This window comes from Pleurodeles waltl, chromosome 5, assembly GCF_031143425.1.
Source record: "Pleurodeles waltl isolate 20211129_DDA chromosome 5, aPleWal1.hap1.20221129, whole genome shotgun sequence".
NCBI classification, from domain to species: domain Eukaryota; kingdom Metazoa; phylum Chordata; class Amphibia; order Caudata; family Salamandridae; genus Pleurodeles; species Pleurodeles waltl.
Window position 1 is genome coordinate 520,204,494 of NC_090444.1, and position 27,752 is coordinate 520,232,245.

At 43.0% G+C, this 27,752-nt stretch overlaps 1 protein-coding gene across 5 annotated transcripts in view; it reads right to left on the reverse strand.

Annotated features, from left to right (window-relative positions):
• The window catches only part of RALGAPA2 (Ral GTPase activating protein catalytic subunit alpha 2), a 1,651,508-nt gene that overhangs the window by 572,174 nt on the left and 1,051,582 nt on the right, over positions 1-27,752 (reverse strand). For all 5 annotated transcript variants that reach the window (XM_069234346.1, XM_069234347.1, XM_069234343.1 and 2 more), the window contains one exon: positions 9,171-9,354. In XM_069234346.1, coding sequence (XP_069090447.1) covers positions 9,171-9,354 — 184 coding nt within the window. The remainder of the gene's footprint in view (positions 1-9,170; positions 9,355-27,752) is intronic.

A 27,752-nucleotide genomic window follows, 5' to 3' on the forward strand; every position in this document is an offset into this window, starting at 1 on the left:
GCATGTGGCACCACTGACCTCTGTCACCACTCTGTCCTGTCTACAGACAGGCCTTGTAGGAGGTTGGCCCTCTATGTAGTATGCAAAACTAGGCACACTCCGCAGAGGGTCCAGGCAACCACATGTTGGTTTACAGAGGTAAAAACTAGAGCAACTAATGCTCTAATTTTTATGGTAGCTTGGTCGAGCAGTTAGGCTAATCTTCGAGAAGCACAAAGCTATATACTCACTTTATCAATAAAGCAAGACAGACACTCAAAAGAATAACTCAAGACCAATTTACAAACATACTTCAGATTTTTATAAAATGTTTAAGGCCCAGATCATCAAAATCTGGTAAGTACTTTTTTAAAGTTATGAATATTCGAAGTTTAATAAAAAGTAGTCTTTTGCGCGTAATTACGCATTATAGGAATCAATGAAGAAAATATTTAGAAAATGCACATAAAATCAGCCAATGTGTTTACCAATTTCTTCTTTTGCAAGTATGTTGTGGGCATTGGTGGGGACTATGGACCAGCTGGAGAAGTTCAGTGGGCTTCTAGTTTCGGCATGATCAGCTGCAGAAAGTCGCTGGAGCAAGGCCACTGCGGAGGACCACTTGGAAAAGCACTGCACAGGTGGACTTAAAGGTAAGCCCGGTGGGTCCCCTTGGACTGTTGAGATCACAAGGGGTGGAGGATCCTTAGGGAACAGCTGTATCTTCAGTGCAGGGATCAGGGTGCAGACCCAATCGGTGGGCCAGGAGCTGTGCCCTTGGAAGCAGGAGGTAGGTCTCTTTGAGAGTCTCTTGCAAGTCAGCAGGAGCACTCTGGTGGAAGGTCCTGGTGGTTTCTGAAGTCCTCAACTGGGGCTTCTTCCTGGTCCTTTTACAGTCCGGAATGGACTGTCCTTCCCAGTGTCCGACGTTAGGTGACCGGTACCTAGGGCTATGGCACGGTTTGGCCACTGGAGGGAGCAGTGCCACCGAACTTAGCAAACTTGCAGGGTTTGTCCTCATGGTCCGTCAGGTGGAGTTTGGTCTGGCCTCAGCGTCCAGTTCCTTAGTTAGCAGCCGGTCAGTGAAGTGGCCTTCACTCGGTCGTTGGTCTTGGGTTGCAGGAGAGCGATGCCTTCACTCTGGAGGGAGATCTTTGGCAGTTTTCGAAGAATGGAGGTCCTCTGGGGGTGGGTAGAGTCCGTCCAATGTCCAAGCAAACCCGCAGTGGCCAATGTCGATTCCTGGGTGCAGCAGGCAGGGTTTGTCGGCTTTTCTTGGTGCAGCAGAATTTCAGTTCTCGAGACTTGGGTCTTCTTTGTAGCTGGTCTTTTGTCCTTGGAATCTGATTTCTTGGTCTAGGAATGCCCACTAAATACTGTATTTAATGGGCATTTAGGGGAGTACCTAGCAGTGACCAATGGGTCATCTACCTTAGGTTGGCTACACTCACTAAGTGACCACTTCCTGTGGGCAGAGTTCACTTCCTTACACCCAATTGGCCCTTCTCCTTCTATGCAAGATGGAGGAAAAATAAATGTAGGAGTTACCTCACATGCAACACCTTAGGGGTGGTGCAAGCTGGGGCTGACCACTCCTCCTTTCCTTTGTGTGGTTTTCCCACTGTTGCTCCAGCCATAAGTGGGAATTTGCAACGGCTGTTGCTAGCAGTAGGCTTGGGGGTCGAGTTTCAAGGGTAGTAAGCCCTTTGAAGCTCGCTAGCAGGGCAGTACACATTCCTGAGGGAGTGGGGTGTTTGCACCTCCACCCAGGAAGGGCTTTGTTCTGGCGCCCAGAGAGCAGGATCTCTCACCCCAGGGTTCCAGAATCTTGTCTGATGGTGGAAGGCTGGTTGTGATCGGCCAGCAACCATGCCAGAGTAGTTGGCTTTTGCAGGCGGCACCTCTAAAGTGACCCCTGGGTACATTCTGTAATAAATCCAATACGGTACCCGTTTGGATTTATCATTCTGGGTTGTTTGATGCCAAACAACCCAGGGTTCAGAGTAGCCATCATGCAGCTGTGAAACTTGTACTGACCAGTGTCTGGCACATGTATTAAAATGGCTGCTCTGTTCACTTACTATGTTCCAGGTTTGGCAAGGGCACAGTAGGGGCATATTGCTCATGCATTTATACCCTCACATACAGTATAGAGCACCCTGCCTTAGGGCTGGAAGGTCTTACAGAGAGGGGACTTACCTACAGTGCATGCAGTGCGTAGTGGACAGGGCACACAGGCTTTGCACCATGTCGAGTTTGTCTTTTAGGATTGCATGTGAACCTTCAGCCTGCGATGGCAGTGCTGAGCGCTTCTGGATGCATGGCCCTAGAGGGTGGCACAATCTGTGCTGCTGCCCTCAGGGGCCTACCCTTAGTACCCTATGCCTTGGGTTCCTAAGTACCATTTACTATGGTCTTATAGTAGCAGCTAAATATGTTGCCAATTGTGCCAATGCATCACAACAGTTTTAGGGAAAGAGATCTGGCCTAGGGAACCTGGTTAGCAGGGGCCCTGGGCACTAACAACTTGGAAACTACAACAAATACCAGGCAAAATGTCAGGGCTAACCATGACAAAAATGGCCTTTTCTCACATGCCTACAGGGAGTTGCATACAGGAGCTGCCCCTGTGCACTGACATCAGTTTATTCAATGGACATTTTCAAGCCTCCATATGTGAAGCGTGATTATTAGGCTACTGAGAGGTGTTAATTTAACCTGGGCTTAATGGACTCCTAAAAGTCCAATCCACATAAAGGAGAAGAGGACAGGCAGAAAGAGATAATGAAGGCAAGTAACATTCTTCTGATTGAAAACTATAACCACAGAATCCTCACTTGTGAATCAATGCCAAAGCAATGCATCATCCACCACCCAAGGATGCAGGACTGAGGGGTGGACTTTGCACCCGACCCGAGCGGGAAAAATAAGCCCTGTGCAGATGTGAGAATTGAAACATTAGTGCCTGATTAAAAAAGTATGGACAGATATTAAAATGGAGAAACCCCGAGCCACAGATATAATTGAGGTCTTTCCCGTGGTGAATTAATCCCATCACACTCAGGAAGGTTCTTTTTGTCCAAGGAGAATCCATTGTAATAGGGTCCATCGCAGAATTACCTTTCCTTTCTTCACATAGGCAAATCCAATGAAGAGATGATCATCCACCAGGTACTCCTTAATCTCATCAGTGTAGAAGGATAAGGGCCAACCAGGATTCCAAATGGAGTAGACTCCCTTCCTCCTTACAGGAATGTGGCGGACAAGAGAACACGGGGAGGGTGATGGACTACCTCACAAGGAAACATGACTTCAGCCACTTTCAGAAGAAAGGACGTACTAGTCCTAAGCACCAGCTCATCTATGAAGAAGATACTGTATGAAGGTTGGATTGAAAATTCCTGTAGCTCAAGGACACCAGTGTGCAGTAGTGAGTGCAATAAGCAGCAGTCTTTAGATTTAGGACCATCAAGGTACAACTATGCAGAGAAACAAAAGGAGCACACATCATGTAGGTAGGGACTAAATTCAGATCTCACTGCAGCATAATGAAGGGACTGGGGAAAACAAGTGACAACCAATTTAAAACACACGTCACAATAGGCGATTTGAATAAAGAGGGCTGATCTGGCAAATAAAAGTTGAAAGGGCTCATACACAACTTTTAACAGTGGCTACCACAAAGCACGACACGGCCAAAGACACCAGTCAATGTAGCCTATACAGGGCTAACCAGTATGGCACAAGTTGGAAAATGGCTAGAGTAGACTTTGTGTAAGGTCAGCAGCTTAAATGACATCCACCACCTATAATGGAACATAAAATCACTCAAGCTGGTTCTTCTCAATCTCCACACATGGAGATGTAGACCGTGGAAGTTGCAATGAAGTACTCCGCCCTGTTGCTGGGACAGGAGATTCTCTGAAAGAGGAAAATGAACAGGAAGGCAAATGTTGAGGGTCAGCAGTCCAGAGTACCAGACCCTACTGGCCTAATCCAGGGGCACCAGAAATAGCTTTGCTCGGTCCCTGCTAATTTTCTTCCATACCTATGGGATCTGTGACAGGGGCGAAACAGCGTATAGGAGGCATGTATCCACTTGAAGGGCTGACTTAACTCCAGTAGATTTCCTTTTGGAGTAAAGCAGGAGCTCAGAAGGCTAGGCATTGCATGTTTTTGGAGGCAGGGAAAAGATCTACCAAGGGTATGTTCCACTAATGCAAGAGACCCTCTGCTAATTCTGGATGTAAAAGCCCCCTGTAATCAGCAAATTGATGCCTACTGAGTTTGCCTCCCTTGACACGGAGGGATCCTGCCATATGACTAACCATCTGGGAGACCCACTGAAGTTCCAGCCACAGCATCAGAGTCTCCAGACAGAGTACACAGGATCCCACCACGACCTGCATATTGCAGTACCGCATGAAGTATTTTTGTCTGTCAGCACCTGTATCATCTTGGCCTTGAAGTATGGTGCACAGCTTCAACAGAATAATTTGATGGTGCTGCCCCACTTTGTCCAGGTGACCTACCCACCCCAGAGTGGACATACTGTCACCCCCAAGACTTCCGGAGAAGGAGAGAAACTGTTGCTATATATCAGGCAAATTCAGACTGTGAAGCATCTCCAATGCTTCGCCCACTGCAGATAAAGATTCCAATGAAGAACCTTGCATGTGCCAATACGTATGAAGCACCAGAAGGATGCAAGATGTTAGAGAAACAAGCAAACTCAGAAATGGGACTTCAGGGTGACTGTGCCCAGATCGGCCTCAATGAAGGGAAGACTCGGAGATCAAAGAAAACAGGACTTAGGCTTCTTAACACAAAACCGTAATAACGACAATACCTCATGCAGGTCAAAGACTAGCTAAAGCAAACCTGTCTTCAAAAGGCAGTCGTCAAGATAAGGGAATAAATGGATATCAGAACTGTGAAAATGGGCCACTGCAGAATGACATTATGTTAGTAAAAAAAAAAAAAAAAAACAACAAGGGTCTTATGTTAAGCCCAAGGGCAGGACAATGAATTGAAGCTGTTCAACGGCACTACGAAGTGGAGATGCCAGATACTTCTGGAGGGACTGTAGTATTGGCATATGTACGTTCACATCCTGCAGATCCGGGGATGGTAGCTAGCCCTCAGGGTTCAATCCCATTACAACCTGAGCAAGCATCTTCATTCTGAACTTCTCCTTCATGAAAAACATGTTCAAAACTCTGAGGTCCACAATCAGTCTCACAGACCACCTTTCTTGGTGACCAGGAAGTACCTGGAATAGAAACGCAGGTCCCCACTCCATATTGGATTTGAGTCTGATTCCCCCCTTGGCAAGTAACATCTTCACTTCCTTGGAAAGAATACCAGCAGATAGCTGAACAGAAACCAGATGAATGTCAGTGGTTGGTACTCAGAAAAGGAATGGTATAACCTTTATGAACAATTTGAAAGCCTCATTGGTTTCACATAATATAGTGCCACTGGGGTACACAGCACTGTATCTTGCAGTCTACTGGCCATAAGTTGCTGCTAGAGGTATAACTAAAGTACCGTGAGTGAGCAGGTGAAAAAAGAGGATTGCTGTCATTGTTGGTGGCTCTGTCCCCTATCACAGCACCTAACCCTAGAGCCTGAAAAAGGTTGAACTGGCTGCTGGACAAACTGTGAGGCCTTCTTCTGGTGACTGAAGAGGTCTCTTGAGTAACCCTGAACCTTCCGTTATTGCTGATAGAATTTGAGGGCAGGGGAAACAACCCCAATAAACTGTTCTAGTACAGAATCTGCCTTTTTGGCAAATAATCTAGCCGTATCAAAGGGCATGTAATTACCAAGGCTTGGACATGCCTGGAAAAACAGTGCCACACATCTAACCACAGTGTCTAACTAAAACACTGATTCCCGTAGCCTGGGCAAGAGAATGTGCGGTATTAAGACTGGACCATATAAGATTTTTCTCTGCATCCTGACCACCCTGTAATGTATGGGTCAAGAAATTGTTTAACTCTTCAAGCAAAGTGGGTAAAATCTCATTAGCGATGCCCAAAGGGTGTGAGTGTAGAGGTCCAAGAGATAAAAAGCATTCAACGGTAAAAGTGCTAAGCAGGCTGATGAAAATATCTTCTTGCACACAGCAACTATTATTTTCAATTCTCTCTCTGTTGGAGCTATGAAAATGAGTTGGATTGACATTGCTCAATGAAGCCTGCACTATAAGGCTCTCAAGAGTCAGATGGTTTGTCAGGAAAGATATCACCTGTAAAGGCCAGTGTCGTCCTGCAATAGGATTACTCTCTGGTACAGTTGAGCAAGGCCTAAAACAGGCTCCAGTGAGGGAGTTGATAAAGCCTTCATTAAATTAGCAGTAGGACCCCAAGGTCAAAGGCCCAGGCTGCAAAAGTTTGGTCAAGAAGTTGGCCCCAGTCTCCAGAGTGCAGAGAACTGCAAATCCAGTACCTCTGCAGCTCAATTATTCACCACTGCAAGAGAAGCACCCTCTTTTTTGGGGGCCCTGAGGGCGAATTTAAGTCTTTCACTGGTGAGGTGATCATGCCACTGGCATTTTGGATATCCAGTTAAAAGCCAACACTAGTATTATGAGATAGGATCAAACGTTTTGCCTCCTAGTCTTTATTTTTATTATGGAGACCAGCTTTCATTCTGCCTGTTGTAGCTTGTTCTGATTGCTATTCTGTATGCAGGACATATATACCACAGAGGAGGTTTTTTTTCACAGGGGCTACAAACCAATTACATGCTTGCTTGATGCAATTCATTTACACTATGCTTACTTTTTGAAATGTAAAAACATGGCTCTGGTAAAAATGTGACATTGGGATAAATGATTCCTTTTTAGTTCTTGTAAAACAGGGCCATTGCACTTGCATCAATTAGCCTTTTAAATGACGATGTGTTCTTCGGATTGATTTTAACACTACGTAAATGGGGTTGATTTTAACACAATGTAAATGTAATTGATTCATTAACAAATAAGTGTACTTAATTAATATCCTTTTCATGAACGCTTCCGCGTGGTGGTAGTTTGATTGCTTTAGGCAGGAACTACTAATCTAACTATTTTAAATAATGACGTAAACTTCAGCATCTCACAATGATATGGCAATGAAAATCTCTCTGTGAAAGAAAGGCTTGAAGCTTTCTGGAAAATTATTTAAAAAAAGAGATACCTGGTTGGTAATCTGGGTGCCTCTTAAGCTGTGCCACTTAAAAGACACACAGTAGGTTTTAGAAGAAACAAATACAATGAACTCTGACGTGCTCTATCCCTCTTGATAAGAAGTAAGAATCACATTTACTTTTTTACTTAAAAGTTGAGTCGTTTGGATTAACTATTCAGAAAACATTTTTTTTTGGGGGGGGCACAAATGAAATCTACAGCTCAGGAGGGTCAATCCTGGATGCTTCTCCTCGATGATAAATTCTAGTGCTGTTATATGTGTCAAATATATCTAATTTAAAAAAAAAAGCTAGCTTGTGCTCAATCGCTTAGCTTTGGATTCCACTGTTCATTCAGCACAGAGGACTCTACAGAGAAAATCCCATTGCAGATATTATATATGGCATACAGATCTGCCCTGTGCAGATGCTCGCAGACATAGGTAAGCACACACATAGAGTGAGTTTTACAAAGAAATTACAAATGTTTTGCTTGGTGATTCGAACACTAAAACTTGGGTATTTGTAAATCCCCATGATTGGCACCTGATAAATGTTTCTTTCAAATGTTGTTGTCAGGGTAATTACTCCTACTTATGTTCCTCGGTCTTATTACACTTCCTACCATCCTGCTATTGGTAGTCGAACCTCAAAGTTCAGTATTGTAAGTCCTTTGTAAACCACCTTCTTTGGCTTCTCCTCTTGTCTCATTGCCCGCGACAGATATTCATCCTAGAATCATTAACCTTCTACCCAGTGCTTGAAATGGAAAAAATAAAGTGCAGGTACTCTGTGCTAGAGTACGTGCTTGTTTCTGAGAAGTGCCGGTACTCTCCAATGAAAAGTGTTACGTTTTTCTTGAGATGTGCCGGTACTCTCCCGCTCAGAATAGAAAAGTGCCGGTACTCAGTACCGGACAGTACCGGCCCATTTAAAGCACTGCTTCTACCACCGATCTAGACATTCAGGCTATCAGGTAGTGTTGAACAACTGTGCAAAATCTTGCTTACCTCCACCAAACCCCCTCACCTTGGAGCCTTGGCATTCAATTTGAGCACAGAATGAGTTATGTGTTATTTATTAACTCCTGCTTTCAGTCACTGACATTGCTCAGATTTTTATCCCAAACAATGCACTGAGTAACTATAACAAGGTATAGGGCCTGATTTAGATTCCGGTGGATAAAATACTCAGTCACAAACATGACGTATTTCCCATCCACCATATTACGATCCCCACAGGATACAATGGGATCGTAATACAGCGGACGAGATAGCCATCACATTTGTGATGGAGTATCCCCCTTCGCCAAGATATAAATCAGGCCCGTAGTTTGGATCAACCAGCATCCACAAGAGCATGAAGATTAATCACACTGTCAATGGCATCTGAAGCCCTCCCCAACCCAATCCCAAGATCCCAGAACCTGTTTGTAAAATACCATAATAAACAAGATATACGTACTGAATGGAATACTCTGGAGGAAATTCAGTTTGTGGAGTATCACTACTTACATCTCATTTTATTATTGTTTTACCACACCCACGATGTTCATACAATTGACTATTTAAGAGAGCATTATCAAACTAATAGTGAACCAGAATAAAACACATCCGAAAAGGCGAATATATCTGAAGCAGAAAGGAAGTTTCATCAGTGCAGCATCCTTAACTAAGATACCTGCAAATCTGATGTCTAAGCAGTAAAGCAGCAGACCGAGATATGGCCACAGAACAAAAACACAACAGCATAGTCTGCTGCTGATAAAATACATATACAACTCTTCATGTGCATATACCAGCTCCTGTTCTTACGAGGCTTAGAAGTAAAACATCTGGCTACAAGTAGGTGAAAAAATAGTTCTTTCCTGTCATGTGAATTGCAGGGAAACACACTGGCGGTACACATGAACACACAACTTTCTCAAAGCACATATCCCTTTGGGGGGGGACAAATATTTCAATTCAACTTCAATTATTTTTAATATTCAAAAAATATTTAGCTCTTCAGGTACTCACCTTCAGCAACAGTAAGCAAGTTGTTGAAATCTGCAGCTGAATATGGCTGAGCTGGTTCGGAATTCTTGACATTTCCCAAAGGCAGAAATGGATCATAATCAATGGAGGTGAGATCTGCAAGACTCAGTGTGTAATGACTTTGCTGGGTATACGTAGTTGAACCATAGACACAGCAGTGCAGTACCTGTCAGAAGAAAAGTATAGCAACGTTGTAATAAATAAATAAAGTATGTCTGTTTTAATTGATGAGCGTGGTGCTGGCTGAAAGCATCAGACATCTGAACTGAAACCATCAGCCAGATTCCAACACATTTCAAGTCTGAAATCTGTGCATTGCAGATACACAGCTGAGATCTCTGTGCTTCTCTGATTTTGAGGACTTTCAGGATCTCTGAATTCGTTGCAGAAATCTAAGCAAATATGCATCCTCTAGCTCTTCCACCTTCGGATAATTCAGAGGGGAGACAATACCCCCTGAGTATGTTTGAATTTGCAAATACTTCTTTTTTGACTGAAAGAAAAAAGGAGTACCGGTGACTGTCATGTATGTGGCACCCACAAATGACCACTGCATATGTGTATGCGAGAAGTGAGCAAAAGAGAGAGTGAGGGCTGGGGATTATCAAATGAATACAGTATGTGTGTATCGTGTTTCTATAGCACGAACAAGCCCAAAAGGAAGCAAAGTGCTGCTTACGGACAAAGCCTGGCATAAAGTCAATGAGCGATGGGAGAGGAGCTGGTTGGTTGGCTACTAATCCACTGTGATGTAGAGCTTTTTAAAGGAGTGCATCTTCAACTCTTTCCTAAATTGAAGCAGCATTCAGGGTGTCCTAGTGGCGTGTCTTTTTAAACAAAATTCTTTACGGCTCTTAAGGTTAAAATGTTGTGTTTCATTTCACAATTAGTAATTGATTTTGGTATTTTGTCTTAAAAGAAATCGAAAATGCATGAGTAAAGTGCTACATACATAAAAACATGGGCCTTTCAATATTCGTATAAGCAGTGTTGAACATCTTCTACTGGGTGTGGCCAGAAGTAGTAGTCTGCTGTTCAGTCCATAAACTAACACGAACAGCTACCCTTCTTAGGTAGGTTTGCTGGATGATCCTGGGCACCATACTAAATGAGGAAGTACCCAACATGTGTGTCCTGCACCAGAAAGGAACCACCTTTTTTTAATAGCAAAGTCGAAACAGTGGCACCATCTGGAATCCTGATCTGCACTTCACAACTCAAACAGAAGCATTATAACAGAGTTTGCGAGATCAGTTAGGTTGGATTTTGTCCCATATGCCCACAGAGTTAACGAGCAAAGCCCAATGAAAATTGGCACTAAAAAAAAACTATCCCCAAGAGAGATGGTCATAACGAATGTGTGAGCCATTGTATCCATCAGAAATAATGTTAACTAAGGTATGTAACAGGATGTTGTAATAGATATTCACTCCAATAAAATCCTTAAATGAACCACTCCCAGCATCTTTGAAAGTCAAGGGTAATGAATCACACTAGGAATTACAGGCTGAAAGACTAGCACTGTTCTGCCAAATTGACAACAGTGTGCAGCAAAGATTGCACTGGAATCCATGCCGAAGCATGGCAGATTGTTTGAAAAGAAATGATCTACAACGAGCAGAGATAATAGCACTTTTCCAGAAAGAACACACCCCAAAAACTGGGTTTGCCTGACACTTCTGAGCAGTATTTTACTACGATGGACAACAATCACCAGACAACATTTAAAAAGCTAATTGTCTTAGGTTCAATGGCCCTATATTACAAGCTGCCATCTACTTTGTGGGGCTTTGGATGTTGTGACTAAACACACTATGGGGATTTTAAGAAACTATATTATTATTTGAGGTGTGTGACTGTCTATCTTAAGGTATATTCACAACTCTGGTCAGGGTGAATCCTCAAAGTCACTAAATTAACCTGACCTCAACCCCCTGGTAGATATGGCACAGAGCAGACAGGTCCAACTTAGGGCAATATGTAAAGTATTCATGCAGTAGCAAAACAGTAATAAATTCAAAATGCAAAACTATAAAAACCCAGACCAAATTAGAAAAACAGTTTTTGGTTTCTGATGCTCGCTCTTTCTCTTGCTCTGCATATTGACACTACAACAAGTCTCTGACATGAGTGCCCTGCTACAGTAAACACCCACAGACAGCCTCCGTATGATGTCATGGAATGTGACTGGCCTTCTAGACAAGGTTAAGAGATGGGCAGTCCTACGGCAGGCCAAGCGGATGGGGGCTGACGTCCTGTTGCTGCAGGAGACCCATCTTAGTGGGAATAGAGTCCCATGCCTAGCGCGATGGGGATATACTCAGGTTTATCACCGAAAGCTCAGAGCTGGACCTAAGGACAGCCAATATGATGGCCAACATGCACATAGGCAGCTTGGCTGAGTACAACAGCAATACCACCAGCCCGTGATGGACGAGACACAGCTAGCATGGTGGGCATCTCAGAGCCGTATTCATCAGTGGGGGGGGGGACAAGTCAAGTCGGATGCTTGATATGTTGTGCTGGGGTATCCAAAGGACACCTCCCTTTTCTTTGATAAGGGATGATCCGGGCACCCTACTTAAAGACCCAGAAGAGATCATGGTGGCTTTGCTTCTCATTTCAAAGGAGTTTATGCCAAGAGTGAACTGGTGTTCAGTGAGCAAAGAGAGGAATTTGTGAGGGATCTCCCACTTCAGACTCTCTCAACCACGCTGCTAGATGCGAAGCTTACAAAAGAGGAACATGCCTCCGCTGCAGCCGGCATGCATTCAGGCAAAGCTCCTGGACTAAAGTGGATTCCCCTGCAAAATTCTTTAAAGCATGCCTAAGCTTCAAGACCATCTCCTAGGAGCGGTTTTGTCAGCCTCCTAATGTGGCAGTCTTGCAGCCTGATTGGCACCATGAGTAGACTGTAGTCCTTCCCAAACCAGGTTACCCAGCGGATGACGGATGATCTCACTTCATACCGCCCTATTTTTCTATTGAACCAGAATTGCCTCCGGTGTGGTGCAGATGAGGGACCCTCATCCATACAGTATGGAGCCGCCAGCACTGAATACATTTTGTGAGAGGCGTTAATATGTTTAGGGGAAGTCTTGTCCTGGCAGATCCCATTAAATCTGAGATTGGGCCTCCTCCATCTTATGGAGGATGTAGGGGGAATAGATATAAATTGTCCCTCCTCCACTTGGGACTGACACTTGCCAAACGAGATACCGCTAGAGAATGAAAGGCAGTAGCCCCAGTCATCGCTGACTGCTTGGAAAAAGGGAATGAGGACTGCCTGGGTCTGGAGATGGCAGTATATAAGGCATGGGGATACCTCCAAAAACAACCCAAAATATGGCAAAGATGGGTGGAATACAGGGGAATAGAACAGGCACCAGTCTGTCAGATACATTAAATCATGGATAAAGAAAGTAGGACATTCCAGGGATGAGAAGGGGACATATAAGGGCATGTGTACTAACTCCTTTTTATGCTGAAGTCAGACTAGTGTTTTTCGATTTGTCACTGGTTTGGGGGTGGGGAAGATTGGAACTGGGTGGGACAGTCTTTCTTCTTTTGTCTTTCTCCTGCTCTTTTCTTATTTATTATGTTTTTCACTGTATAATTCCTTGGTTACATGGGCCTTGTTGGAATTCTCAACTACAAACTAATAAAATATGTAAAATAAATTAAAAAGTTCTACTGAATCCGGGAAGTGAGGGTACAAAAGTTGTACTCATAATGACTCTGCCCAATTTGTGCGATTATGACTCTTCAATTGTTTGCGGCAGTGATGGCTGACTTCAACTGTTTTTGTGTATGTCCCCCATATGCAGAAAACCTGAACTGCTTGATATACGTATCCTAGCTCCACGGCTTGAGCTTGATACTAGTATTGTATTGATTATGCTGATACAGTTAAAAAAAAAAGCAATAAAAAGTGTTATGGAAAAAGAAAAATGTGGAACTCTGTCGCTAGCATGGGAAGGCTGTGAACTTGATCATAAGAATAACAATACTCTTTGAAAAAATGATTAAGGGAGGAGAAGCCGACAGGAGTTGAAGCACTGTGGCTATGACTAGCAAACATAACTGAAGGAAAGTTGGTTTTCAATGAATATACTTCAGGAGACACAAAAGCAAAGACTGAAAGACAAGAAACTTGAGTCTGGAGAAATAATCTGCAAACCTTAATAGACATCAGCTACTCTGAAAAGAGGCCTGGACAGGTGATAAAAAGAACAATGAGATAGCACATAGGTATCCCTTAGGTATTCCAATGCTCAGCCCTTTTCGTACGGAGTCCAACTATTGATAATGACACCAGGAAGGAAATTTTGTCTATCCGCAGGAATATACAGCCCTGGTAGGTAGCTGCCTAGTGGAAATGAGACTATGGAATACCTCTACAGGAAAGTCTTAAGAAGTTCAAATGCCATGCATGCAAGAGTAAAGCTTGAGGCTTGAATAAAGAATGTAACCAAAGGTGTCCAAGAGCAGGTCCTCCCAAAACAGAAAGCAACAAGGAATAGACCAAATGAGGTGAATATATTCCACGGTTGCTTGGCCAGTAAGGTGCTATTAAAATGACCCAAGATTTCTGATTGACATGTTATAAGAGAAGAAATTTCGTAAAAACGTAGTGGGGACTGTACATCCACGGCAAGCTGAGAGCATTCTCCTCATGAATGCAGAAGAGGATACTTTTGAGAACAGCACAGAAGGCACTTTGTATTGTAATTTGTTATAAATAGATTGATCTCTTTTGAGCCCTGCACACTGAGTAACTGCTCCATTATATCTTGTGTTACTTCCTACTTGTGGTTCGTACAGAGGCATGCCTGGGCTGGCTGTACTGGGCATTGTGTGTTCCTGGTGGGCTGGCATGGTGGGGCTGGTTTTAATGCTACCGGGGGCTGGTTTTAATGCTGAGGGCTGGGGAGGCTGCGTCTCTTGCCTGCATCACTTTGGCGCTTTGAAAACAATGCAAAAGAAATAGTTTTAAAGAGTGCCCGTGAGTCTACGCTCGCTTCAAAATCATTTGATTTTGCATTTGGTTGATTTGTCTGTGGCAAGGTCACCAGGAGTAGATCCGACCTTCAGGTGAAGGGTGGGTGAGATGTCTGCTACTGCTTGGCTTACAGCATCCAGTAGACATATAAGAAAGACTCAAAATTGTGTATTTCTTTATTATGTGCCAGCTGCAATGCATTTCAGTTTATTAGATTAAATTATACTACTGCACTGAGTGGCAATTGTTATAAAAGATTCTAATCATGAACTCTGAAACATTCATGCCACTCCCACTACTGCCCTGACAACAATATTGTTAGAAAACTAAGAGGAAAGTATTTTGTCTTTTCTTCACTATACGCGGCCTACGTTGTTACTATACATTGAATAACATAATAGTGTTTTGTTTTTCTGCAGCACACACCCTGAACTGATGTATTTGACAGTGCTCTCAAGTGATGCTAAACTACAAGGAGACACTCTGAAAAAATAATTGCCTAGTATCACACTATGTGATCAAGTGGGACCCGGGGTTGATATAAGGTTTCCCAGATCACAGTGTGAAATTTTGCCACTACATGGTTATCCCTTGTTGCTTTTTCCCATTTTAAACTAAAGCTTAATACCTTGTGTTTAATTATCTGAGCTGCTTAATCAGTGCACTGTGTTGAATACATCCTTGTTTCACAAGTATTAGTGGTGGTGGTAGTGTTTGTAGAGGGTGATATTATTCTTAAGCTAATATGAAAACCAAAGCACCCACATTTTCACTCAGTCAAACATTCTTGTATTAATTCAGCCGCCCATTCAACTATTCATTCATTCATTCATTCTTCAATCCATGCAGCTGTGTCTTCAATGTCCATCTATTCATCTATTCAATGATTGGACAAGGTTCTATAAAGAAAAACGCATGATATTTGCCCTAATTGCACTGGTCCAAAAAATTGTCATGGCTGCTTTTGGTTCCCAGTTCAGCCCTGCAGAGAGAGTTTATTGTCAGGTTCTTGCTACTCACCACAACAGCTGCTACAGACTAATTTTCAAGTTCCATGTCTTCTTGACAAAGGTAGAACAAGCACACTTGCTCCTCCCTCCTTGTTGAAATAATGCATTGTAATCATGTTGACTGTCAAGGTCAGAATATGTTTCCTTTGAAAGTGAGGAAAAAGTCTCCTGGACCAATTTCACAGCCCTCAGTTCCAGAAGACTGCTGTGGGGCAGACTATTCGCTTGATGAAAGTACGGTGAAGATCCAATGCCTCGGATGTCAACCCAACCTCCAGAGATGCATCAGTCACCAATGTCAACTATGGCCAGGCAAGCTGGAAGAGAACTCCTCAGAACAGTAATGTGGGATCTAAGTGAATGTGCTCCTCCTGCTGGAACCAAGAGAGCTGGTTCCATTGCCAGCATAATACCCACTCAAGAGGCCTCATGTGATAAGAACTTGCAGCAAGAAAATACATTTTGGACAGTGTTTCCATGAGTGGAATGTAGTTGGAAGAAGAGGAAGAACTTTACTTGGAGTGCTTTATAAACAGTCCAAGTAAGTAAGAAGGTAAAGACCTTCTGTGCTTTTTTTATGCTTACTATGCCTGCAAGCACAGGCGCAGGATTGAGCGAGACTCTCAAACATTTAAGGGGGCCTAGATCTCCCCTTCAAATACACCATTATGAGCTCAGCCCCAATTCCATGAATGGAATTCCAGTTCATCTGATCACCCAAGATTAATACGGGTTAAGTGGTGGAAACTACATAGACATCATAAAGCAACTGTCCTCACAGGATTTAAAAGTCTTAAGATTAGGGTGGTGAAATGACAACATTTTGAGAAACGAAAACCCCAAAATACATCACAATAAGTACTCTCTAGAAGTCCTGCTCCAGCATCTGTACAAAAAAAACAGGAAGTAACATCACTGGTGCTTGAAAGCTATATAAATAGAGCCTTTGATCAATAAAGATAAAGATATATATATATATATATATACACACACACATGTACACACACACTTATGTATACATATATAAATTTCCCTTCTAGTTTGTGGCACAAGACTGCATAACCCCCCGCCCTCTTTTCTAAGTAAAAAGGCTACATACATCTTGATACATCTTGCAGAATGTGTTTAGGAGACTGCTTAATCTGTTTCTGTGATTTAAATTGTGTTCAGAAACTGTCTGCATCCCCTGTTTTTTGCCTTAAAAAAGCCGCATTTCAGAGTGCGCGACAAGCAGTATTTCAGGGTTTTTAAACAATCTCTCCCTTAACTGGAAAGTAGACTCTGCTAGCTTGAAAGTGTCAGCCTGAGATTCTGAATAGAGAGGCAGCTGCCTCCTCCCTGCCCACAGGGAATGGGCTTCAGTTAACTTGTCCCTTATATAAGTTCCTATTGGTTGTTGCATATGGTGTTGTGATAGGTTGTTGGGGGCTGGTCTTTCTATTGGTTTAGGGATAAGAGTTGGGCTTGTGATTGGTGGTAGGGCTGAGATTCTGATTGGTTCCTGGCTTTAGGGTTGGTTGTCAGGTTTAGGGGTATGATTGGTGATTAGGGCTGGGTCTCCCATTGGTTGTTTGAATTAGGGTTACAAATCTGATTGGTTAGGGTTAGGACTAGGTTTCTATTGGCCAGTAGGGCTATTTAAGCCTAGGGCTCAGGGTGTCTTCAGCCCGGGCGTTGAGGTTAAGGGCGGAGAGGACAAGAGCAGTTGCCTGTTTGGGTCTGTTAGGGACAGGTAGGGCCGAGGGTCAGAAATGCTGCCCAATTCTCTATTGACCAGAAAGGACTTTACTCCCTACACATCAATCAACATGCAAACACAATATCTGCAAAGATATCCAACTCGTGCATCACAAACTGACCACAGACACATTGCAATGTCTCATCATCCAACACAATACCCCTTATACAACACATATACACATATCCTCCACAACTACAACAGTCAAACACCTTCATTCTCACAGCAAACACTGCTCTGTCCACTTCCACTAACACAACCTGCCATCACCCACACAACACAAAACCACACTATGGATTACTTTCAGCCTTCCAGATACACATTCCCTGTTCATACAAACCAACAACACTATCCTCTATTTGCTCCACACAGACCACCTTTCATCATAACAATTCCCAAACCCAGCCTTCCAACACACCATCTACAAACGCACTTCCCCTCGCTTCACCACTTACACACAACCATACAATCCTCACACTCCACTCCACCACACATATTACCTCTTCCAGTCATCACAACTAACACAAACTCCGGTGACACACATCCATCCCCTCTTACACACCTCATACATTTATTTCCAAAACACACCAACACCCCCTGTAAAAGTCTAATTCCATAATTCCACTCACCAGCACTATCTCACATACAAATCCCTCACCGAAAACAACTACATCAATATCCCCTCTAACTATTCCACAATAAAAATACAGACCACACACATCAGCACATCAAATCAACACAAACTTTGATTCTACTTATCACACCCACTCCCATCCTCATGACTGCACAAAGAATATAAATCCCGTTCTATCTTTACCCCTACATTCTCACTCTTCACAAACACCTATCACAAGCATCCCAAACCAGCAACTTTCATTCACTCGCCTCTTCTCCATTGCACAATTTAGAGCCTTACATCATGATCTACATGCTCCTCCACTACCACTAACCCATACTCCATCCACACTCAACAGACGCAAATAAAATAAACAACATGCCACTATTAGCAACTTCGCATCCCCTTGTCTATTACATAATAAGGCTACCCTACAAAAAACAGTACACTCTTCATGTCTCTCTCAGCCACCAAGTCCACCACCCACACACACAGGCCCAACAAAATGCCTCCTAAACCTGCTGGAAGAGGAACACTATATTGAAAAACAAGACTATTGTGACCCTCCCACAGTTATCACAACTAACAACACACCTGCTTCAAGCTCAAGTTATACTGCTTACTCTTCTCCTAAGCAAAACAACACTGCCACTAACACACTTTTTCTAAACTGCCAGCTCATAAATGCCCGGTCACTCTAAAAAAACAAGCACCACATCTACGACCTGCTCACAGACACAAAACCTGACTTACTATTCATGACGGAATCATGGTTGGGAGATGACATGGCCCCAGTGTTGCACAAAGCCCTTCCTTCAGACTATCAAATCATCACACAAAACTGTATAGGCAAGAGAGGAGGTGTACTAGCTATTATATTCAGACAAAATTTCCATACAAAGTTGTGAAGCCCTCCTCACCAGATGCCACTCTACTCCAACTTCCTCCTGTAACTTTCTCCTCCTTTACAGACCTCCACCTAACAACTCAACATTCCCAGATACTTTTCTAGATACAGTCTCAAACCTTATTACATTATACTCAAACCTATGCATTCTTGGGGACCTAAACATTTGGTTGGACAAACCAAATATGCTCCATCCAAAAGCTATCACCACTGGCCTAGTAGCATTGAACCTACATCAGATTGTACACAATCCTACACACATCGCTGGACACATCCTAGTTGTCATTTTTGCTGAGCCTGAACTAGTTACCGTTCATAGCATCACGCCAATCACATGGTCAGACCGCCATCTGATAACTTTCCGACATAAAACCCCACAAATCAACACACCCCACAACTAATTACATACATGCACTATTTTGACTTCGGAGCAAACTCAATTTTGATGACTTAGAAACACAACTAACAGCCAACACAGATCTGGATACAATCAATTCTGCTCCAAAACTTTATGAGTGTCTACAGGAAGCTTTTGATATCCTAATACCACTCAGAAACACTAAACATGACAAAAGAAAACCAACACCTTGGAGAAACACAGAACTTAAAAAGATAAAGCAACAAATCAGAAAGTTGCAGCGGACCTGGCTCACAACAAACAACAGTCAAGACAAACTGCAGCTACACAAACTTAACAGAATATGCAAATCATCAATCAAAAAAGCTAAAAAAAAGGTACTACTCGGACAGAATTCAAAATGCTAAATCTGCAACCAAAGAATTTTATAAAATTCACAATTAATTTCGAAAACCTAACCTACATGTATGGTAGGAAGTCATCCCAACTACTCAAGATTTCACAAACAAACTGGCAACTCATTACACAACCAAGGCAAACACACTGGACTCCTATTTAAAACAGAAGAAAACCATCAGCACCAACCGCTTTCCTAAAATACCCTCTAAGCTCTAAGAATAAACCAACCCAGCCTCTACAGTCCTTCAAACAAATATCCCAAGGCGAATTTATGGATTTGGTCAAAGCAAGCAGACCTTCCGGTTGCCCTTCTGACCCTTGTCCACCACACATCTTCAAGAACATTCTTTTATCTACTTCTGCTGCCACACCTGTAAGAAGAATCATCAACAACTCTAACTACAGGAACTTTTCCTGTAGACCTGAATAAGACATACATATGACCGGAAATAAAGAAAACAAACCTAGACCCACAAGACCCCAACAACTACAGACCAATCACAAATGGAACTTTCCTGGGCAAACTGATATAAAGAGCAGCATTCGCCCAGATGTGTCAATTCATTGAAGACAATTCTATACTTTCAGACTTCCAAACTGGATTCCGCCCAAGAAGAAACACTGAATCGGTACTCAGAGAAATCTGGGATGAGCTTAAAAACACAGTTGATCGCAATGGAGTTGCTGCACTACTTCTCTTGGACCTCTCGGCTGTCTTTGATACGGTGACCATGACACCCTAATTCAAAGACTCCACGAAGTCGGCATAGAAGCGACTGCTCTCGACTGGATTACATCCTACCTTCAGAAAAGATCTAATATCATCTATTCTCCCCCCTTCTCGTCCAAACCCTACCTCGCAAAAGCAGGGGTCCCCCAAGGATCAATCATCTCACATTTGCTTTTCAACATCTACATGATATCATTACAAGAACTGATCAATGATTTTCATCTCACATGCTACAACTATGCAGATGACGCACAAATAGTACTTAAATTAGAATGCCACAAAAACATTGAAAACTCACTAATCTTCAGTTGCCTCAGAGCCGTTTATCAGTGGATGACCTGGAGACATCTCAAACTAAATGCCTCCAAAACAGAAATACTCATATGTGGTGACTGGAAAAGTTATGACCCACTGTGCGCGTGGCCTGACGATCTCGGACCACCTCCTCAATTATCCAATGAAGTTAAAAACCTTGGAATCACCATGGACTCCAAGTTAACTCTGAATGCCCAAGTGGACAAATTAGCACGAACAAGCTTCATCACCTTGAAGACTCTACGACGCATCTCCCCCCACCTCAGATTTCCACACAAGGTGCAAGCTACTATTTCACTTGTACTATCCAAACTGGATTATGCAAATGGCCTCTACCATGGATCACCTCTATCTATCATGAAAAAACTACAACATATTCAGAACTCCGCGGCCAGGCTACTATTACATGTAAAGCCACAATCCCACATCTCCCCTGCCTTGAGAGCACTACACTGGTTACCCGTTGCCAGAAGACGCACCTTCAAGCTGCTTTGTATCACACACAAAGCTATACATGGAACGAGACTGATTTTCATCAGAAACAAAATAACCAAATACATTCAACAAAGAAACCTCCGCTCAAGATTGGCACCCTGCCTTAGCACACCACCATACAAGAAAAAGACTATAGGTGGTACATCCTTCTCCGTTCAAGCAGGCAAACTATGGAATTCATTACCCCCAACTATAAGAGCCATAGATAACTATCTTGTCTTCAGAAATCTACTCAAGAGTTGGCTCTTTCCTTCATAACCACCATATTCAAACAGCTATGGACTGCATATGCCTATGTTGATAAATACTTTTTTCTGAATATGTGTATATTCTAGTTATATATAGCTCTTTAGAAAATAAGTATTGCTACTATGTCATAACAATTCACTACACACGCAGTCTTTAAACCTGTTTAACTAATGTATATTTACTCATGGTTTGTATATGTATGTACATATATGTGTGCATATGTGTGTGTATTCGTGTGTGTGTGTGTGTGTGTGTGTGTATATATACATATACATATATGGAAAATGTCACTTACCCAGTGTACATCTGTTCGTGGCATTAGTCGCTGCTGATTCACATGCTGTGAACATCCCGCCATCTGGTGTTGGGCTCGGAGTGTTACAAGTTGTTTTTCTTCGAAGAAGTCTTTTTTCGAGTAACGAGACCGAGGGACTCCTCCTATTTCGACTCCATTGCGCATGGGCGTCGACTCCATCTTAGATTGTTTTCCCCGCAGAGGGTGAGGTAGGAGTTGTGTATGCTAGTAATAGTGCCCATGCAATGGAGTGAATGCGTATGTACATAATGAAGTTTAAAGTAATATATTTACAAATTTACAAATGTTCAAGATCAACTTCTAAACGGCTACAGGCTCCCGGGTAGGCGGGTGGGCGCATGTGAATCTGCAGCGATTAATGCCACGAACAGATGTACACTGGGTAAGTGACATTTTCCGTTCAATGGCATGTGTAGCTGCAGATACACATGCTGTGCATAGACTAGTAAGCAGTTATCTCCCCAAAAGCGGTGGTTCAGCCTGTAGGAATTGAAGTAGTTTGAAATAATGTTCGTAGTACAGCTTGACCTACTGTGGCTTGTTGTGCCGTTAACACATCTACACAGTAGTGTTTGGTAAATGTGTGAGGCGTAGACCATGTTGCTGCCTTACATATTTCGTTCATTGGAATATTTCCTAGAAAGGCCATGGTAGCACCTTTTTTTCTGGTTGAGTGTGCCTTTGGTGTAATAGGCAGCTCTCTCTTTGCTTTAAGATAGCAGGTTTGAATACACTTAACTATCCATCTAGCAATGCCTTGTTTAGAAATTGGATTCCCTGTATGAGGTTTTTGGAAAGCAATAAATAGTTGTTTTGTTTTTCGAATTAGTTTTGTTTTGTCAATGTAGTACATTAGTGCTCTTTTGATGTCTAATGTATGCAGTGCTCTTTCAGCTACAGAATCTGGCTGTGGGAAGAACACTGGTAATTCTACCGTTTGATTCAAGTGGAACGGTGAGATCACTTTTGGTAAAAAAAAATGGATTTGTCCGTAGAACTACTTTATGCTTGTGTATTTGAATAAATGGTTCTTGTATGGTAAATGCTTGAATTTCACTCACTCTCTTCTTAGAGATGTGATGGCAATTAAAAATGCAACTTTCCATGTTAAATATTGCATTTCACAAGAGTGCATGGGCTCAAAAGGCGGACTCATGAGTCGTGTTAAGACAATGTTGAGGTTCCATGAAGGAACTGGTGGTGTTCTTGGTGGTATAATTCTTTTTAGGCCTTCCATAAATGCTTTTATGATTGGTATCCTAAATAATGAAGTTGAGTGCGTAATTTGCAGGTAGGCTGAAATTGCGGTTAGATGTATCTTTATTGAAGAGAAAGCTAGCTTTGACTTTTGTAATTGTAGTAAGTATCCTACTATATATTTGGCAGATGCGTGTAAGGGTTGAATGTGATTATTATGGCAGTAATAAACAAATCTTTTCCACTTATTTGCATAGCAGTGTCTAGTGGTAGGTTTCCTGGCTTGTCTTATGACCTCCATACATTCTTGTGTGAGGTCTAAGTGTCCGAATTCTAGGATTTCAGGAGCCAAATTTCTAGATTCAGCGATGCTAGATTTGGATGTCTGATCTGTTGTTTGTGTTGTGTTAACAGATCTGGTCTGTTTGGTAGTTTGACATGAGGTACTACTGAGAGGTCTAGTAGTGTTGTGTACCAAGGTTGTCTTGCCCATGTCGGTGCTATTAGTATGAGTTTGAGTTTGTTTTGACTCAATTTGTTTACTAGATATGGAAGGAGTAGGAGAGGGGGAAAAGCATAAGCAAATATCCCTGACCAGCTCATCCATAACGCATTGCCCTGAGACTGATCTTGTGGGTACCTGGATGCGAAGTTTTGGCATTTTGAGTTTTCTTTTGTTGCAAATAGATCTATTTGTGGTGTTTCCCACATTTGGAAGTAAGTGTTTAGTATTTGGGGGTGAATCTCCCATTCGTGGATCTGTTGGTGATCCCGAGAGAGATTGTCTGCTAACTGGTTCTGAATTCCTGGAATAAATTGTGCTATTAGGCGAATGTGGTTGTGAATCGCCCAATGCCATATTTTCTGTGTTAGGAGACACAACTGTGTCGAGTGTGTGCCTCCCTGTTTGTTTAGGTAATACATTGTTGTCATGTTGTCTGTTTTGACAAGAATGTGTTTGTGTCTTATTATGGGTTGAAATGCTTTGAGCGCTAGAAATACCGCTAACAGTTCTAAGTGATTTATGTGAAACTGTTTTTGCTGTATGTCCCATTGTCCTTGGCTGCAGTGTTGATTGAGGTGTGCTCCCCACCCTATCATTGAAGCATCTGTTGTTATTACGTATTGTGGCACTGGGTCTTGGAAAGGCTGACCTTGGTTTAAATTTATACTGTTCCACCATTGAAGCGAGATGTATGTTTGGCGGTCTATCAACACCAGATCTAGAAGCTGACCCTGTGCTTGTGACCATTCTGATGCTAGGCACTGTTGTAAGGGCCGCATGTGCAACCTTGCGTTTGGGACAATGGCTATGCATGAAGACATCATGCCTAGTAGTTTCATCACCAGTTTGACTTGTATCTTTTGATTTGGATACATGGTCTGTATCACATTGTGAAATGTGTGAACTCTTTGTGGACTTGGAGTGGCAATCCCTTTTGCTGTGTTGATTGTTGCTCCTAAGTATTGCTGTGTTTGACAAGGCAGAAGGTGTGACTTTGTGTAATTGATTGAGAAACCTAGTTTGTGGAGGATTTCTATGACATATTTTGTGTGTTGTGAACACCGTCTTAGCGTGTTGGTTTTGATTAACCAATCGTCTAGGTACGGGAACACATGTATTTGCTGCCTTCTGATATGTGCAGCTACTACTGCTAGGCATTTTGTAAAAACTCTTGGTGCAGTTGTTATTCCGAATGGCAACACTTTGAATTGGTAATGTATCCCTTGGAATACAAACCTTAGGTACTTTCTGTGTGAAGGATGTATTGGTATATGGAAATATGCATCCTTTAGGTCTAGTGTTGTCATGTAGTCTTGTTGTTTGAGCAGTGTGATTACGTCTTGTAATGTAACCATGTGAAAGTGATCTGATTTGATGTAGGTATTTAATGTTCTGAGATCTAGTATAGGTCTCAGACTCTTGTCTTTTTTGGGTATCAGAAAGTACAGGGAGTAAACTCCTGTGTTTATTTGTTGTTTTGGTACTAACTCTATTGCTTCTTTTTGTAGCAATGCCTGAACTTCTAGTCCTAGAAGATCTATATGTTGTTTTGACATATTGTGTGTTTTCAGTGGGATGTTTGGAGGGAATTTGAGAAATTCTATGCAATAACCATGCTGGATAATTGCTAAGACCCAAGTGTCTGTTGTTATTTCCTCCCAATGTTTGTAAAACTTGGTTAGTCTCCCCCCCACGGGTGTTATGTGTTGGGGATTTGTGACCTTGAAGTCACTGCTTGTTTGGAGGAGTTTTGGGACTTTGGAACTTTCCTCTATTCCTTTGAAATTGTCCCCCTCTATATTGTCCCCGAAAACCTCCCCGCTGATACTGGCTCTGGTAAGTGGGCTTTGTTTGTGAGGTTGTGGCTTCTGTGGTTTGCCCTCGAAACCCCCCTCGAAATTGTGTCTTTCGAAATGTGCCTCTGCTCTGTGGGGAGTAGAGTGCGCCCATGGCTTTGGCCGTGTCAGTGTCTTTTTTAAGTTTTTCGATCGCAGTGTCCACCTCCGGCCCAAACAACTGCTGTCCGTTGAATGGCATATTCAGCACAGCTTGCTGTATCTCTGGTTTAAATCCTGATGTACGCAGCCATGCATGTCTCCTTAGTGTTACAGCTGTGTTGACAGTTCTAGCAGCTGTGTCTGCAGCATCCATTGCTGACCGTATCTGATTATTGGAGATACCCTGTCCTTCTTCTACTACTTGCTGCGCTCTTTTTTGGAACTCCTTGGGTAAATGTTCAATAAGGTGTTGCATCTCATCCCAATGGGCCCTATCATATCTGGCTAGCAAAGCTTGCGAATTTGCAATATGCCACTGGTTTGCTGCCTGTGCCGCCACCCTTTTGCCTGCAGCATCGAATTTTCGACTTTCTTTATCTGGAGGTGGTGCATCTCCTGAAGTATGAGAGTTGGCTCTTTTGCGCGCTGCTCCCACTACAACAGAGTCTGGTGTTAGCTGTTGTGTAATGTACACTGGGTCTGTTGGTGGCGGTTTATATTTTTTATCTACTCTTGGAGTAATGGCTCTCCCTTTAACAGGCTCCTCAAACACTTGTTTGGAGTGTTTTAGCATTCCGGGTAGCATAGGAAGACTCTGATATTAGCTGTGTGTGGACGACAGTGTATTAAAAAGAAAGTCGTCTTCAATGGGCTCTGAATGAAGGCTGACATTATGAAATGCAGCTGCTCTTGACACCACCTGTGTGTAGCCTGTACTATCCTCTGGTGGCGATGGTTTAGCTCAGTGGTTCCCAAACTTTTTCGACCCGCGGCTCCCTTCACCTATATTTGCCATTGCCCGCGGCTCCCCATTATGTTACTTTTTTTTTTTTTTTTGGGTGGGCGATGTAAGCCCAGCCTCTGGAGTACTTTATTTATATCAACGAGCATAACATGGATGTTTTGTATGTTTCCTCCTCCCTGCTAGACCACATCTCCTCCAATTCAACCTCTCATTCTTAAACGTCTAAAAAATGTAGCCACATCTCCCCCCTGTGTCACACTTGCTGTCCTCCATGCACGTATTTTCTTCTCTGTTTACAACGTCATTACATTGCCTTGACCACACACACATCTCACACCTCACCTTTGGTGCACACATTCTGCCTTCAATCTGGACACTTTCTCCTCTAAAACTACTTAACAGTACTTGATCATTCACCAGTGCTTAATTTGTGCTTGTTGTTTCCGGTGCTAAGCAAGGAAGAGAAAAACGAAATAGTGTCACAATGGGAGAAAACAGAAAGCTGCAAGAGTGAGCTGAAGGGGCAGAGAGTGGCTTTAAAATCATTGAAGAGGCCTGAGATGGCTTCAGTATTACACTGCCTCAGTATTCCATTTTCGCACATTTAATTGCAGCAGCCACATGTTTAAAAGGAGGACTTTGGGCACCGGCACGTTTTTATTTACAAATTAAGCACTGCCGTTCACACTCCCACTCTGCAGTTTCTTGAGAATTTAGGAGGCACTGCTGCCTTAAATTATTTCAAAGGCTTCAGCTTTTGATAGCTGTGCTTTCCAAGTTCCACTTGGTCTGTACCTCCCATAGCCGTTTTTCTGGCATCCCAACGAAAATTGCCTTCCCCTGGCAGTAAGACTCAGTAAGTAATCTGATTTGGGCATGCAAGTGAGGGAGGACTGTTGTCCTATAATTTATTTTTAACAATTTACTAGCATTTAGTAAACACAAATGGGGAAAAAAGGAAAGGTGTGCTTAATAATAAGAAAAGGGTGGAAGGTTAATCTTTCACAAAGCAGAAATGCTGCAATTTTCCCCTGGACTTGTCATCAACAAGGAACTAATAATTCTAATAATGTCTTCTAACCTAAATAAACAAACTCAACTTCTGTGTGTGTTTTGAATCAAGCTGTTAGCAGTTTTCTCCTGTCCAGAAACTACACAGGGGCCTCGTGCTCGCCCCTGGGAAATATCCATCTGTTTTAAAAACAGAACATTAGTTGAATTTCCGACCGGCTGGCAATGACGAATAAAGAACTAATCACCTTTTCTGCTGCTTTTTTCGGCTCCGACGAAACCTTTTTTATTTTCGGCGTCGTGCTCTCTCGGTGCCGACCCGTTTCGGTGCCACTGTCTCAGTGCCGAATCTTCTCTGAGCCACTATCTCGGGCCCGAGATTGCTGTGTGCCGGTATCTCGACCGGAGTCGGATGACTTCGACACCAGCTCGCCCTTATTTGGTGCCGATGAACGGTCACCTACTTTTCGGGTTAAGCCATGGCCTGTTGGAGGTGGCGTCCCCTGGGCTTTAGCGCTTTTCTCGTGAGTTCTTGTTTTCGACGTCTTACTCGCGGTTTTCGGCGTTTCCTCGGGATCGATCTCCTCAGAGTCCGACTCCTGGGTGGAGAATGTTTCTTCCTCCTCCTCGAAACGCTCTTGTCCTATCGGCGCCGACGCCATTTGCAGTCTTCTTGCTCTTCGGTCCCTGAGTGTCTTCCTGGACCGAAACGCTCGACAGGCCTCACAAGTATCCTCCTTGTGTTCTGGTGACAAACACAAGTTGCAGACCAGATGTTGATCTGTATATGGATACTTGTTATGGCATTTTGGACAGAAGCGGAATGGGGTCCGTTCCATCAGCCTTGAAGAGACACGTGGCCGGGCCGACCAGGCCCCGACGGGGATGGAAGAAAACCCCGAAGGGCCACCGGAGCTGTTCTTAATTCGGTGTCGATCTGTTGTAACTAACCCGATACCGAACGCAAACAATAC